Source organism: Pelophylax lessonae (assembly GCF_965119305.1).
Source record: "Pelophylax lessonae genome assembly, chromosome: 3".
NCBI classification, from domain to species: Eukaryota; Metazoa; Chordata; class Amphibia; order Anura; family Ranidae; genus Pelophylax; species Pelophylax lessonae.
In genome coordinates, this window is record NC_138770.1 from 292051362 (window position 1) to 292066804 (window position 15443).

Here is a 15443-nt window from a genome sequence, read left to right on the forward strand (position 1 = left end):
TAGCACTGAAGGGGGAGGTCAACACTTATAAAGTCCTGTTGTTTCCAATCTTTTTATGTCTCTATCCTTTACTGGGATGTGGTGTTCATGGAATTGGCCAGGTCATTCACTTACATACTTACTTATATATATATATATATATATATACACTTTTGCAGTTTGTATTTTTATTACAATGGTTGTTTTATGTATATACAGTATATGTGTATATGTGTATATGTGTATGTGTGTATATATATATATATATATATATTATATATTATATTATATTACTTTACCCCAAACATATAAAATGTTTTTATGGACAAAGATAAATAAACAACACAATATAGAGTAGGTTTTTTAGCTCTCATGAACATGGACCAACTGAAAAAAAAAAACAAAAAACAAAAAAAAAATGTTGGGGAGCTAATTTACTAAAGCAATCACTTTAAACTGCCCTGTGTTGTTAGCAAAAACTCACATAGAAGAGGACTTCTTCTTGAAAATAATGTTTTAGATGTTTACTTTGAATTACTTTGAATTCCAAACTAACCATTGTAATGCAGGTTTAGCAACAGTAAACCTATATCTATGTACACCTCAAGCATAAAATAAGCTGTAAACTTGAGTGTACAAATATACCACAGTATACAATCAAAAAAGACAAAGCAATTTGTCCATAAAATTCTACATAGGGGTTTCTTTTACTAAAAGTAAAGGGACTGTTAATTTAGCAAAGCAACAGTTCACCTAACTTAGTGTTTAGCCACTCCTAAATATCTCTGCCACAATGTAGACCCAGATCCCTCTACAACTTCCCGATTGAGCTTCCTTACCGATTGGACAGAAATGGTGATGCATATTTATTGTCCAATGAGAGGTCTGGAGGTGCAAAGGGAACGCAGGAACCTGCATGCTGAACCAAGTACATTCATTTTTGGCATTGTCAGCCCAGTGCTGTTGACTTTGTTGCTGAGTTGTCCCCTTCACCCCTACAACATCCAAACTACACTATATTGTCAAAAGTATTGGGACACCTGCCTTTACACGAGCATGAACTTTAATGGTAACTCAATATGGATGTGGCCCACCCTTTGCAGCTATAACAGTTTCAAATCTATTTTAATTACTGTCCACAAGGTTTAGGAGTGTGTCTATGGGAATGTTTGACCATTCTTCCAGAAGTGCATTTGTGAGATCAGGCACTGATGTTGGACAAGCAGGCCTGGCTCGCAGTCTCCTCTCTTATTCATCCTAAAGGTGTTCTAATGGGTTGAGCTCAGGACTCTGTGCAAGCCAGCTAAGTTCCTCCACCCCAAATGTCTTTATAGACCGTGCTTTGTGCACTGGTGCAAAGCATTTGGTGGAGGGGAGATTTTCGTATGGGGTTACTTTTCAGGGGTTGGGCTTGGCCCTTAGTTCCAGTGAAGGTAACTCTTAAGGTGTCAACATACCAAGACATTTTGGACAATTTTATGCTCCCAACTTTGTGGGAACAGTTAGGGGATGGCCCCTTCCTGTTCCAACATGACTGTGCACCAGTGCACAAAGCAAGATCCATAAAAACATAGGTGAGTGATTTTAGGGTGGAGGAGCTTGACTGGCCTGCACAAAGTACTGACCTCAACCCGAAAGAACACCTTTGGAATTATTTAAAGCAGGGACTGCGACCCAGGTCTCCTCGAATATCGGTGTCTGACCTCACAAATGTGCTTCTGGAAGAAAAGTCAAACATTCTCATAGACACACTCCTAAACCTTGTGGACAGCCTTCCCAGAAGAGTTAAAGCTGTTATAGCTGCAAAGGGTGGGCCAAAACTCAGTACTGAACCCAATGAACTAAAACTGGGGTGCCATTAAATTCATGTGTATGTCAAGGCAGGTGTTCCAATACTTTTGGTTATATACAGAATATATATATATATATATATATATATATATATATATATATATATATATATATATATATATATATACATATATATACATAGTAGTTGAGGTTAAATAAAGACAATAGTCAACCTGTGTAGGTGTGTGTGGCCGTAATCATTTCCCATACACCTGAATGTTATGATCCTTGAGATTTATGTCCAAGAGTCTTTTAAAAGTAGCCATACTTCCCTCAGTTACTACCATTTGTGGTAGAGAACTATACAGTCTTGTAGCCCTTACTGTAAAGAACCCACTGCGTAGCCTGAGGTTAAAACACTTCTCCTCTAATCGCATTGTATGGCCTCGCGTTCTCATGCATTTCTTGCGATTGAATAGCTTTTTTTCTATGTTGAGATCACCATTGAGGTATTTATAAATCACTATCATGTCCCCTCTCAGGCGTCTCCTCTCCAGGGAGAATAAATCAAGTGCTTGTAAGCGCTCTTCATAGTTCTCCTCCAATCCCCTAATCAGTTTAGTTGCCCTTCTCTGGATTCTTTCCAGCTCCCAAAACTGGTGACCAAAACTGGACAGAATACTCCAGATGCGGTCAGACCAGTGTTTTATAAAGTGTTAGGATTATAGTTATATCTCTGGAATGTATCCCCTTCCTTATGCATGCTAATATTCTGCCGGCTTTGGCAGCTGCAGCTTGACATTGCATGCTATTGCTAAGGCTATCTTCTACTAAGACCAACAGATCTTTTTCCATTTTTGATTCCCCCAGAGTTTCACCCCCTAAAGTGTATTGTGCTTTTATGTTTTTTGTCCCCAAATGCAATACCCTACACTTTTCTACATTAAACCTCATTTGTCATGTAGTTGCCCCACTGCGATTTTGTTCAGGTCATTCTGTAAGATTCCTGCCTCACGATGTTAAGGTATTGCCCTGCTTAATTTTGTGTCATCTGCAAAAACTGAAATCGAGCTACTGATCCTGTCCTCAATGTTATTTATGAATACACTGAACAAGATTGGTCCCGAGCTTTGGGGGGCCCCACTTTCCACCCCAGACCAGTCTGAGTATGCGTTATTTATTACCACCCTTTGGACAAGCCCCTTTTAACCAGTTCCGTATCCAAGAGCAGACCTTGTGGTCAATGCCTGCAGACCTTATTTTATATATTAGGCATTTGTGGGGAACTGTATCAAATTCCTTCGCAAAATCCAGGTACACCACAGATCTATCTAGCTCACAGCTCACCTCCTCCTAGAATGTTAACAGATTGGTTTGAGAAGAATGCCCTTTAGTAAACCCGTGCTGATTACTGCTGATGATGATACATTATATATATATATATATATATATATATATATATATATACACAAATTTATATACTGTATATCTATCATAATTGAACCTGAACATCTCACCCACTGGGAAAAAATTTATTTATTTATAAGAGGTATATTGGTGGTACATACATTCAAAGTAGAATTCCATGTTTACTTCTAATTTGCCAAGGTGGAGATTGTGACATCTTCCATCCACCTTTCCATCTCGCCCAATCATAGAAATCTTTGTATATACTGATAAAAATACAAGGCTCCATCCAATACAAGACCAATTCAATCTACACCGAACAGCAAAAAGGAAGTATCTCATGCTACTGCTGGAACACAGAGCTACTTACTGTATGTAGCAAATGATGCCAACATGACAATAGAGTGTATCTTCATACCTCCTAATCCCTCTTTAACACCTAAATAATTGCCATAACTCTTCAACGCCCCCAGCAATTAACCTGGTAATTACCTACCACTCTAACCCCCTAAACATTTAATTAAATACATTGTGGCCTTCACTATAACCTACAATATTATTGGCAGTAAAAATTGACTTTTCTCTATCGCTCATTGACAGACGTAGTCCTCGGTGATACAGCACCTTCGGGTTATGTTGCCTCCACAGGAGTAGGACTAGACAGGAAATGAAAAATGCTCTGGCCACACCCCAGGGGCAGTCCCCGAGGGTATATCCTCTCTCTCTCCGCCACAGCAAATCAGTTTTTTTCTGTCTAGTCAGGAGTAAGGACCTAGATACCTTGCTGGGATCTTCGGTCCTGGCAGGATTTTTTTCTTAGAAAATTATTTTTTAAGACAGCTTTTTTTCTCCAGTGTTCCTGTGAGATCTTCAAGCAAGAAAGAAAGCTGAACTGGGCGACGGGCGGGATGTTGAGATCCAGTGGTCACCCCAGTTCAGCCTACGAGCGCGTGCAGGCCATAGCTCCGCGCTGGGTCGGCCGCGACATAGTCCCACTGGACGGGGACTGACCCTGCGAGTTAAACGTCTTGCTGAAACGCCAAAGACCATGAGTCACGGCGCCCGTATTGGTCGACAGCCCTCCTACCTCGGTGGAGAGGGGTACTGTCAGGAGTTGGCGCCCGCCTGGTTCCGGTATGGTGAGTAGTATGTTCCCCCTTTCCCCCTGACGGGTCTTGTGGTGAACGCGGGCCCCTCTCTGTAATGGTAAGGATGGGTTCCCCTCTATCCTACAACATGTCACAGATCCCCCTAATTGAGTGTGATTTTTGTGTACAAGAAGCCAGGAGGCTTGGTTTGGGAGCTGACAATCTAATTGTAAAAATGTGAAAATGATTGTAGTCAGTGGCAGTACTAGAACTTTACTGTGATAGTATAAGGTATCCTACCTGTCAGTAGCCACAGGGCGATGTCTATACATGTATACTGCATTCCAGATCATTCCTCCAGCTAAGCAGATGCCTCCCGACGGCCACGGACCGCATACGGCCCGCTAGGGTCCGGTACCTCCGACCACGCTGACCACCATGAGGGTGAAGGGTTGTGAGGCCGAGATCCTTCTCCAGACATGCCGCTATTCTGTGCAGGCCGCCGCCATTGTCTGGTAGATCGCACGAGGCCGCCATTTTGGTGTAGCCTCGTGTCTCCAGCATGGGGGCGGCCATGTTTGAGGTGACTCAAACACCTCATGGAGCCAGGGAGAGGAGCCAGCAGGCGTGTTAAGGGGCGGAGCCGCCTCTTTTACCCAGGAAATAGGGCCAAAGACTTCCTGTCTGTAACAAGACAAGCACTGAGCAAGCTGATGAAAACTTCTGTGCATCAGGGATGAGCCTTGGGGTCTGTCTCTCTCTCTGTGGGGTCCAAAAAGGCAGGTAACACTGAGGGGCGCTGTTGCGACTGGGGGACACAAAAAAAAAAAAAGTTTTTTTTTACTTTGTCATTTTTTTGTCGCTGGCAAGTGTCTTGTATAATCATTGACCCTGCCGCATAGGTATCCCCACCTGATCCCCTCAAGGTGGCCGCAGGACCCTCCAGTACCCCACTTGTTTTTAATGCATTATCGGCAGTTTTGGAGTCTTTGGTATCCCGGGTGGAGGTGGCCTGTCAGGGACGGGGGTCAAGTAGCGACCCCCGCCTACCCCTATTGTTTATCAGATACTTCAGATACGGATTCGGAGCTGGTCAATGCAGTTGCAGGTCCCTCTTAGGGGGCTGTTGTCTCAGGTAATATCTCCTCAGCAGTGAGGAGCACGTTTCTGCCTCCGCCATAGCACAAGAGTGGTGGATGCACTAGTTGTGTCCGTCCGGGAAACCTTTAGTCTTGAGGTTACACTGGCAGAGGTAGCTGAGACTGAGATTCCTTTTTGGTACTTGTTAGCCTACCAAAAGGGCGAAGGATTTTCCTTTACCCAAATGAGGTCGTTTTGAAACGAACCCCTGTTATTTCCAAACGCATGGCTAGGTGCTATCCATTTGAGGAATTCCTCTTTATAGGATAGACGGTACCACCTGCTGTCTTGCCACAGACTGTTAGGATAAAAAGACCTCGTAACTAACGAGGACCTTCCTTTTCTGCTCATATAGAGTTGTTCGTTCCGCGAGGGCGGGCGATAAGGCGATACCCTCCAAAGCCCCTTTAGAGGAGTTTCAAAGGGCGCTGGTCGGGTAAACAAAGAGTCCGGCTCAGCCAAGCCTGAAGAATATAGCCTGATGTGCCCCTACCCATCTCTGGGGTGGGGGGGGGATGTCTTCACCGGTTTCTGGAGGACACAGGATCGAGTTTCGATCACTTCCACCGGTGCGATTCTTCCCTTCTAACATTGAACGGTTTCAGGGGTTCTATTCGAACCTATTCACAATGCCCAGGAAAGAGGGCAAGGTGCGTCCAAATCTGGACTTGGGAAGAAATAGAGTCCATCCGTACAGTGGTGGCCTCCCTGCATCAAAGAGATTTCCTGGCGTCCATAGACATATAGGATGCCTATCTTTATATCCCCATCATCGCAGGACATCAGCGTTTTTTCGCTTTCCCAAAGATCATCCCTGGTTCCCACCAGGAGACTGAACTATCTGGGCCTAAGGTTGGATACATCCTGGGCAAGAGAGTTTCTCCTTGCTTGGAAACTCCAGAAGGTTCAGTCAACGATTCGGAAGTTGCTGTCCGTCAATTGGCTGGGACTGATGGTGGCCTTCTTAGAGGCAGTACCGTATACCCAGTCTCATACCCGAATTCTCCTGAAGGAGATTCTTTTTTAATGGAATCAGAATCCTGATTCCCTGGACAATCGGATCCGGTTGAGCGAGTGGACCAGGAAGTCTTCGATGCTCAACCAGGGGAAGTCATTTCTTCCGATAGTATCCAGATTACCAATAAGGGTATCGGAACTGAGAGCGATCAGATTTTGTCTGATTTACTGGATCGAGCAGCTCTAGAGCAGCCCGATTCGGATCCAATCGCATATGGCCTCTTCATCCAGAGGTTTTTCTCCAGCTGTCCCTTCATTGGGACATCCCGGATGTGGATCTGTTGGCACCTTGGCCTAACAGGAAGGTGCGGAGGTTTGTAGCTCGCGCCACGATCCTCTAGCGGACGCAGCAGAAACGCTGATCGCCCCGTGGGGGCAGTATCAGCTACGGCATGCCTTCCATCCTCTCAAGTTGCTGCGGGAACTTCTTCGCAGGATAGAGGTGGAGGGAATTCCAGTTATTCTGGAAATTCCGGATTGACCTCGTCGAGCCTGGTACGCCGACTTGGCGAGGCTAGTCGCGGACGCTCCTTGGAGACTTCCTCTCAGGGAGGATTTGCGGTCTCAGGGACCGATCTTCCATCTTGCTTTACAGTCGCTGGCTTAATGGCCTGGCCATTGAGACCCAGGTACTGAAGGACAAGGGAGTGTCAGCTTCAGTTATTCCTACCTCCAGTTAAAGCAAGGAAAGCGACTTCCAGCACATGGAAGTCTTATATTGCATGGTGTGAATCTATTGGATTTCCCCCACATACCTATTCGGTGACCCGAATTTTGGTCTGTCTGCAACAAGGGGTTGAGCAGAAACTATCCTTGAGCACGATCAAGGGTCAGGTTTTCGGCGTTAGCAATCTTCTTTCAAGAAACCTTTGGCTAATCATTCCTTGGTGCGGAATTTCATCCAGGGGGTGCGACATCTGGCTCCGCCAGTGCGCGCACCCTTACCGCCTGGTATCTTAATTTAGTGTGGTCGGTTCTTCAGAAACTTCTCTTTGAAGATATTAGGGAGATTCCCTTGCTTACATTCCCAGAAGGTGGCCTTCTTGGTGGCCATTACTTCTGTACGCAGGGTGTCAGAACTGGCCGCATTATCCTGTCGTTCCCCATATCTGGTGGTTCATAGGGATAAGGTGGTTCTTCTTCCGAATCCATCCTTCCTTCCTAAAGTGGTTTTCGTAAGACGGACTCACTTTTTGTGATCACGGATAGCCCTTGAAGGGGGTTGCCTGTGTCTGCCGTGACCATATCTACATGGATCAGTCAGACGGTGGTACAGGCTTATTCTATTAAGGGTCGGAATCCTCCGTTCCCTGTTAGGGCGCACTTCACTCGAGCGCTCAGTACTTCCTGGGCCTTTCGCCATCAGGCGTCAGTGGTCCAGGTATGTAAAGCGGCCACCTGGTCGTCGGTACATACCTTTACAAAATTTTATAAAATTGATGTGATGGCATCGGCGGATGCCTCATTTGGCCGCAAGGTTTTGCAGGCCGCAATTTGAGGAGACCGGTGGTCTACCTCGAGGGTTTTTTTCTGTTTGAAAATTTTTTTTTGTTGAGTCTCATCATTAAGGATGAGCATTGTAAACTTCTAGTTGGCACCGGTTGGGCCTTCTAGATTTGGATTTGATTTCCATTTTCCCACCCCTCATTTGTGATACTGCTCTGGGACTTCCCGAAGGTGCTGTATCACCGAGGACTACGTCTGTCAATGAGCGATAGAGAAAAATGGATTTTTGTAAAATCTTACCGTAAAATCCTTTTCTCTTAGCTCATTGACAGACGTAGTACCCGCCCCTCTGTTTTTGAGTTGGGTTGGGTTAAATTCTCTAAGCACTGCTTTTGTGACATAACTGATTTGCTGTGGCGGAGAGAGAGAGGATATACCCTCGGGGACTGCCCCTGGGGTGTGGCCAGAGCATTTTTCATTTCCTGTCTAGTCCTACTCCTGTGGAGGCAACATAACCCGAAGGTGCTGTATCACCGAGGACTACGTCTGTCAATGAGCTAAGAGAAAAGGATTTTACGGTAGGATTTTACAAAAATCCATTTTTTACAATTGACACAGTGTTCAATCATTGCAAAGCCTGGTTTGAAACCTCACTGCTATAACAGTTTCAAAGCAAAGTAGGTCTGTGTGGCATTTCCAATTCTTTGTCCTTTGTCATCTAAAACAGAAACCATATTTTTATCAAAACTGTGTATATGCTGGTTGTTGAGAGCATTACAATAAGTTCTCCTTTTCTCATAATTGAAAGAGATAGAAAAGAACTGGGAGTCTCTCGGCTCTGTGCAACATCACAGTAGTTAACCTTGTCTGAGTAAATATGTGAGTGACCTGCCCTTTATTGCTGACCCTGATAGCCTCACTAAATAAAACAATCCAGTAAGCAACATACTTTAATCTCCATATGTATAGTAGGTAGCACAGTAGCCTAGTGGTTAGAACACATGCCTTGCAGAGCTAGGACCCTGGGTTCAAATCCCAAGCAGGACATTAGCAGCATAGAGTTTGCATGTTTTCCCCAGGCGTGAATTTCCTCTTAGTACTTTGGTTTCCTCCCACACACACTAAAGACGTGCTGACAATTGGTTTGTGTCTAAATTGATCCTAGAATACAGTATCTTAGATTGTGAGCTATTTGGGGGCAAGAACTGATGTGTATATGCAATATGTAAATAGTAAGCACTATAAAAAGTATTTTACAGGTAAAAAAGTAAATATCTACATTAATTGTGTTCCTCGTTGAACTAAGCCCCCATTTATTCTCGAGTGGTTTTCTGCTAGTTTTTCTATGCCTTAAAACACCTGACTATGCAGAATCACATTCTTTCTAATTGTGCCTGTTCACAGATGTATACTCAGTTGACTTATGCTCATAAAATACATGAGTTTTTTTTTTGGCACATTCGGGGTCTTTTTATCCTTCTAGACTTCAATAGGAATGCCTGTAAATGCACAATACATGTGTTTTCATACGCATTTTTCATGCCTGAAGAATTCCTTTCCTCTTATAGCACTGCTCTCCTCCCATGCCCAGCCCAGAAATGAAAAATTCTGAAGTTTGATAAACATGTAAATAATGCTTAAAAAATATCTAAGAATATTCTCTGCTCAGGTGTAAATGCATGCCTTGTGTAAACACCATTTCACGTAAACATATACCTTGCAGAATAAACAAATTGTATTCCTTTAGTAAATTAACCTCTATGTCTGTATGTCTATATGTGTGGTATATTTAGTACTCAGAAAGTTTTTAGCATACCTAGAGGTATGCGAAAATGAAAAATCTGTACATGTTGTGACCATTGACTATAATTTGTAATAATATGTATCCTATAATGGATTTTACAGTTGTTTTTCTTGATTAAGCTTACGTATCTAAAAGCTGTCATGTTAACTCACCAGTCTATTTTAAATCAGACAGGTACTTTAACTGAAGATGGCCTAGATTTATGGGGTATCATTCGTTCAGATAGAAGCTGGTAGGTTTTATGACGATTCTTATAGTAGTTGTTATGCCGGTATTTTGTGTTGCTAGTGGCAATATAATTTATTATGATGACAATGATTATTGATGATGATGATGACAATAATTATGATGAAGATGACAATGATTATCATAATGATGATGACAATGATTATCATGATGACGACAATGAGTAGAAGTAGCAATGGTAGTAATAATAAGACGTTTAATAAATAGTAACTCTGTATGCCCAGGAAGCCATGTTGAAACATAAAAAAATATTGATTAACTGAGGTAAGCGTGATTCTGCTGCCAGTCATAGTCAGGACACACAAGGAGATATTTTTGATTTAAGATAATTGTAATTGATCACCTTGTAAAACAGCCCTTTCAGTTTAAATATATAAATAAAAGGCAAAACATTAGTTCATAGATTAAAAATAAACACATTATAAATACCTTTCTTCCCTTTTTCAAAAGTGATCACATTCTCTCTGTTCCCAGCAGCACAAAAGCCAGAGGGAGGAGAAGTATTAGCATACTAAACTTCCCAATAAAAGGCTGTGCAAGGGGGTGTGTCAGGTCAAGTGTAATCATTGGAAGAGAGCAGCCTGAGTTCCCAGCATAGTTAGAGAACTTAGAGAACTGACCACGCTGTGTTCTCCTGCCTAGTGTGGTCAGTTTTTAATGGGAAAGCAGAGGGACTGACAGGGACACCAAGGATTTCACAAAAAGCAAGCAATCCAAAGAGATCAGGACACTTTTTCATACATGGTACAGTAGGCACATACCAGGAATATGGAATGTTGGCTTTACATACTCTTTAACTGTGGAAACAAGTAAATGTAGTTTTGAATATTTATGTGTTGCTGGCTTGGTTAATAAAATACATAGTTGTCTTTTAGCTTTCAGGAGGTCTTTCCTGTTACATCTGGTTGCACATTACCCTGGAATACTATGACTGAAGCAATGGCCAGTTGCCATTCATTGATTCTAATGAATGGGAAAGTGCATGGTGATCCACTTGACATCAAGATGTTTGAAGGAACAGGCTGGGTAATATCTAGCAGTTTTTAATTTAGAGAAAATAATTTACAGAGTGATTTTTCTTTATATCACACCATATACCACAAAAGGAAACACTGTATAACTACAATATTGACCATATTACATAAAAAGAATTTACATTAGGGCACTTCAAAAATAGGATTGATACAATTCATGACGGGATCTCTACTCTACAGATATCTCCCTCACCCTTCACTCCTTGTCCTCCTGCACAATCAATACTTCCCTTGTTTAACCCAACTACTATAGAGGAAGTCACTAAACTTTTTTCTAATGCCCACCTAACTTCCTGCCCCTTCGCAAATACTACAGTCACCCTCTGGCTCTATCCTATACTCTTTAACTACTATCTTCAACCTCTCCCTCTCCCTCTCCACTGGCATCTTCCCCAACCCTCTAAAACACTAGTCACTCCCATACCAAAGAAAGCTTCACTAGACCCCACCAATCTTAACAACTTAAGACCCATTTCTTTACCGCTTCCAGTCTGGATTTCACAGGCAGCACTCCACAGAAACTTCTCTCCTAAAACTCACAAATTATTTACTAACAGCTTTAACCAGAGCTAAAACCAACGGTCACTACTCCGTACTCTTACTCTTGGACCTCTCTACTGCCTTTGATACAGTTGACCACCCCCTCCTCCTCAAAAAACTAAATTTGCTTGGTCTCCATGACTGCGCTTTCCGTTGGTTTGAATCTTACCTATCTCACCACACCTTCAGTGTCACTTACAACTCCACTTCTCTGCAACTCCTCTTACCGTTGGGGTCCCCCAAGGTTCTGTCCTTGGACCTCTACTATTTTTGATCTATACCTCCTCCCTGGGCCAGCTAATAGCCTCCCGTGGCTTCCAGTACCATTTCTATGCTGATGACACCCATATCTATCTCTCTACCCCTCAGCTCACCCCGTCAGTCTCCTCGGGCATTACTGATTTACTAACAGACATATCAGCCTAGATGTCACACCACTTCCTCAAACTGAATCTGTCTAAAACCAAGCTAATAATATTTCCTCCCCAATATGCCCCTTCCCCGAATTCTCTGTCAAGATCAATGGAACAACTATCAGTCCATCCACACATGTCAGGGTGCTAGGAGTAACCCTGGACTCTGCACTGTCCTTTTGGGCCCACATCTAATTCCTGTCCAAATCATGCCGCCCTAACCTCCGCAACGTCTCTAGAATACGCCTCTTTTTAATCAATGACACCGTCAAGCTTTTAATTCACTCCCTGGTTATCTCTCGCCTCGACTACTGCAGCTCCCTCCTCATTAGATTACCTTTACATAGAGTGTCCCCCCTTCAGTCCATAATGAATGCTGCTGCAAGACTCATCCACCTTACCAACCGTTTAGTGTCTTCCACCCCTTCTCTGCTAATCTCTTCACTGGCTTCCACTCACCCAACGAATAAAATTCAAAGTGCTAACAATAGTTTACAATGCCATCCACAACTCTGCCCCCAGCTACATCACTAACCTGATCTCAAAATATCAACTAAGCCACTCTCTTCGGTCCTCCCAAGACCTCCTGATCTTGAGCTCCCTTATTACCTCCTCCCATGTTTGCCTCCAGGATTTCTCCAGAGCTTCTCCCATCCTTTGGAACTCTCTACCCCAATCTGTTTGACTGTCCCCTAAACTATTCATCTTTAGACGATCCCTGAAAACCCTTATCTAAAGAAGCCTATCCAGCTTCTAACTAATACACTGATTCCCTATCTCTATCAGCTCATCCCCCACAGCTATTACCTTTTGTATTAATTGTATTAATCCCTTTTAGATTGTAAGCTTTAATGAGCAGGGCCCTCTGATTGTTTTTGTACCAAATTGTAATGTAACTGTAATGTCTGCCTTCATTTTGTTGAGCTCTGCGCAAATTGTTGGCGCTATATAAATCCTGTTTAATAATAATATAAAAATAGACAACGGGAACATTTTCAAGCATTCTATTTAGCTTCCGATTGGTGCATAGTGTCATTCAAAGTGTAAAGAATCCTTGTCATTAACATAATGGAGTAGATCCTTTTGATAAGAGAGAATGGAATGACATAAGACTGCCATTGAAGGGTTATGGCCTGAGGAGTTATAAACACATATGGTATGAATAAATCTCTTCTCATGATGAGCGACCCCCGGCATGGAGACGCATAAAGAAGACACATGGGAGGGGTCAATTCCAGTGCATAACCAGAAATTTTAGAGACAATTTTACAAATTTTATAGAGGGAGCCATACATCACAGGACCAACATGTGTGATATAAAGTACTACGGGTAGGATAACCCCTAAAGCATAAATCTCAAACATTAGGGAAACTAACATGGAGTCCAACAGAGAGATTTAGTGCAAGAGTACGAATTGCTTATCATAACTTCCCAGTCTTGTAGGGTGTATTGTAGGTCACAATCTGCTTCACATTTGTGTATATACGGGAAGGAGTTGGGCATTGAGCAATTAGCTAGGGCTCCATAAATATCGGAGATCAAACCCTTTCCTTTAGGAGAGACACTGCAGATACATTCATAAAAGTATTATGGTGAGGTAAGAACAAGTGCATGACTGGTGGCAAAGATATTTATTCTAATATTATGTAAAGAGCTCCCAGAAACAACTGTGTCATGCCTCGCCCTATTCTAATATATGGTATCTATCCCTTCTCATAGATCACTAACATTTTCTCTAGTAATTATCCCTACATTATGGTTACTTATGTTTTAATGAAATCCATTGGCTGTCATTAACTGCTTAGTTCTTAAAGAATGTTACTTTTATATCTAAGCATGGTCCTGCAATTTGCTTTATATGATATTGTAGGTAAACTGACATATACCTATGGAAAATAAAAAATAACTGACCCTGTATTAAAGTCTGGTATCTTACTTCTTCCCTTAGGAACTTAATGAATCCAAAGAAGACAATAAATCAAAGCTGTATGCAATGGTTACTCCAGGACGTGGAGCACAGTGTGTAAGATATATGCAGTTGTTTAGTAATATTAATGTGCTTGTAAACCTTAGACATGAACATATGAACAAAGCATATCCCTCTATAGTTTGTACCTGTCTCAATTAGGAACACCATGTGTTATTTCTGTCTGCGGATTTGTTCCTCTGCTATCAGCATGAATCACTTCTGACAAGTTTTCTTGACACCAAGAGAAAAAAAGTGTCAGGGGAGGGAGCTGTAGCTGATTAACAGCCTTATCTCTGTTCCTTTGTTCAGTATGGAGGGGGTGTGTCCCTTCCCTCAAATTAGCTCTCAGAGCTCTTCTCACTGACCTCTGCAGAGTGTAATTTTAGCTGTTTGCCCCCTGTTTTCTGACAGCTCAGACAAGCTTTATAAATTCTACACTTTGAATGCATGTACAGAAGAGAAGACTGCAGATAAACAGGTATAACCTATTTGGGAGAATTTGTATCACCCAAGGGTATACTGTATGTAAGGATTTACAACCACTTTATCCAGTGAAATATTACTAATATAAACAATATTTAAACCGTATTTGATAACTCAATGATTAAATGAATTCCTCCTATCTATAGTGATGCATTGGATAGTATCTTCTAAGTATAGTTAATCCAGAAAATGTGTCTGGTTGCTTCATTTAACTCTAGTTCTCATCAAGTTGAAGTTTGAGGTGGTGCTTATGAAAGCAAGGTTGGTATTCCATAATTGTTAGAAGAAGCCTAAAGTCTAAAACTATACCAGTTTTTTCCAAGTGCCTTCATATAACTAAAAATTATTTTTCACAATATACAATTGTGCTGCAAATAAAAACAAAGGGATCTAAAGAATATTTAAGGACCATAAACATTATTAGATTTAAAAAAATTATCTGTTATTAGTTTAGTAAACTAGATGATGAAAGGCCATTGTGAAGAAATTGGTACTGGATTGGTTGTCCACTCACTCCCAACTAAATTTTAGTGTTTATATATAAAAACTTCTAAAGTTGCCAGAAAACTTACTAAAACTAAAGATGCTTTTGAAAACTCTTCCTAAAAGAATCTCCTCACCACCCAAGCTTCAGGTCATGTCCATCTGCTCACTACCTCATTGACAAGACGTCTGTGCTTACTGATAGCATTTGTGCCACTGCTTTAGTCAAATATTTGGTAGAGTTTAAGAACTGACACCACCCAAATAGGTTGTTTGTGAGCTTCATACAAAAGAAAAGCTGGCCATACATGGATCGAAATTGGGTTGGTTCAGCAGGCACTGTCTAAATTTCAATCCATGTATGAGCACCCTGGCTGTACACAAGTCGATCTATCAATTGACTTGCGTACATCCAGCCTGTCAGGTTATTACCAAATAATTATTGGCGCTGGCTATAGCTGGCAACACTGTGTTTTGCTGGCAGGGAAGGCTCCCCTCCCGGGGAGCTCAATAGTGCTGGCAGGGGGATTCTCCCATCAACATTGACTATGCCGAAGGGAGAATTGAAACACTTTCTTTCCACCCATGGTGGAAGGAAGGAA

The 15443-nt window shown here is 42.1% G+C and overlaps 1 protein-coding gene across 1 annotated transcript in view; it reads left to right on the forward strand.

The window, feature by feature from the left end:
* The window catches only part of LOC309551116 (putative cation-transporting ATPase 13A5), a 203245-nt gene that overhangs the window by 88307 nt on the left and 99495 nt on the right, over window positions 1-15443 (forward strand). The window contains exons 13-15 of the mRNA XM_082251562.1: window positions 9843-9904; window positions 10794-10944; window positions 13855-13929. Coding sequence (XP_082107688.1) covers window positions 9843-9904; window positions 10794-10944; window positions 13855-13929 — 288 coding nt within the window. The remainder of the gene's footprint in view (window positions 1-9842; window positions 9905-10793; window positions 10945-13854; window positions 13930-15443) is intronic.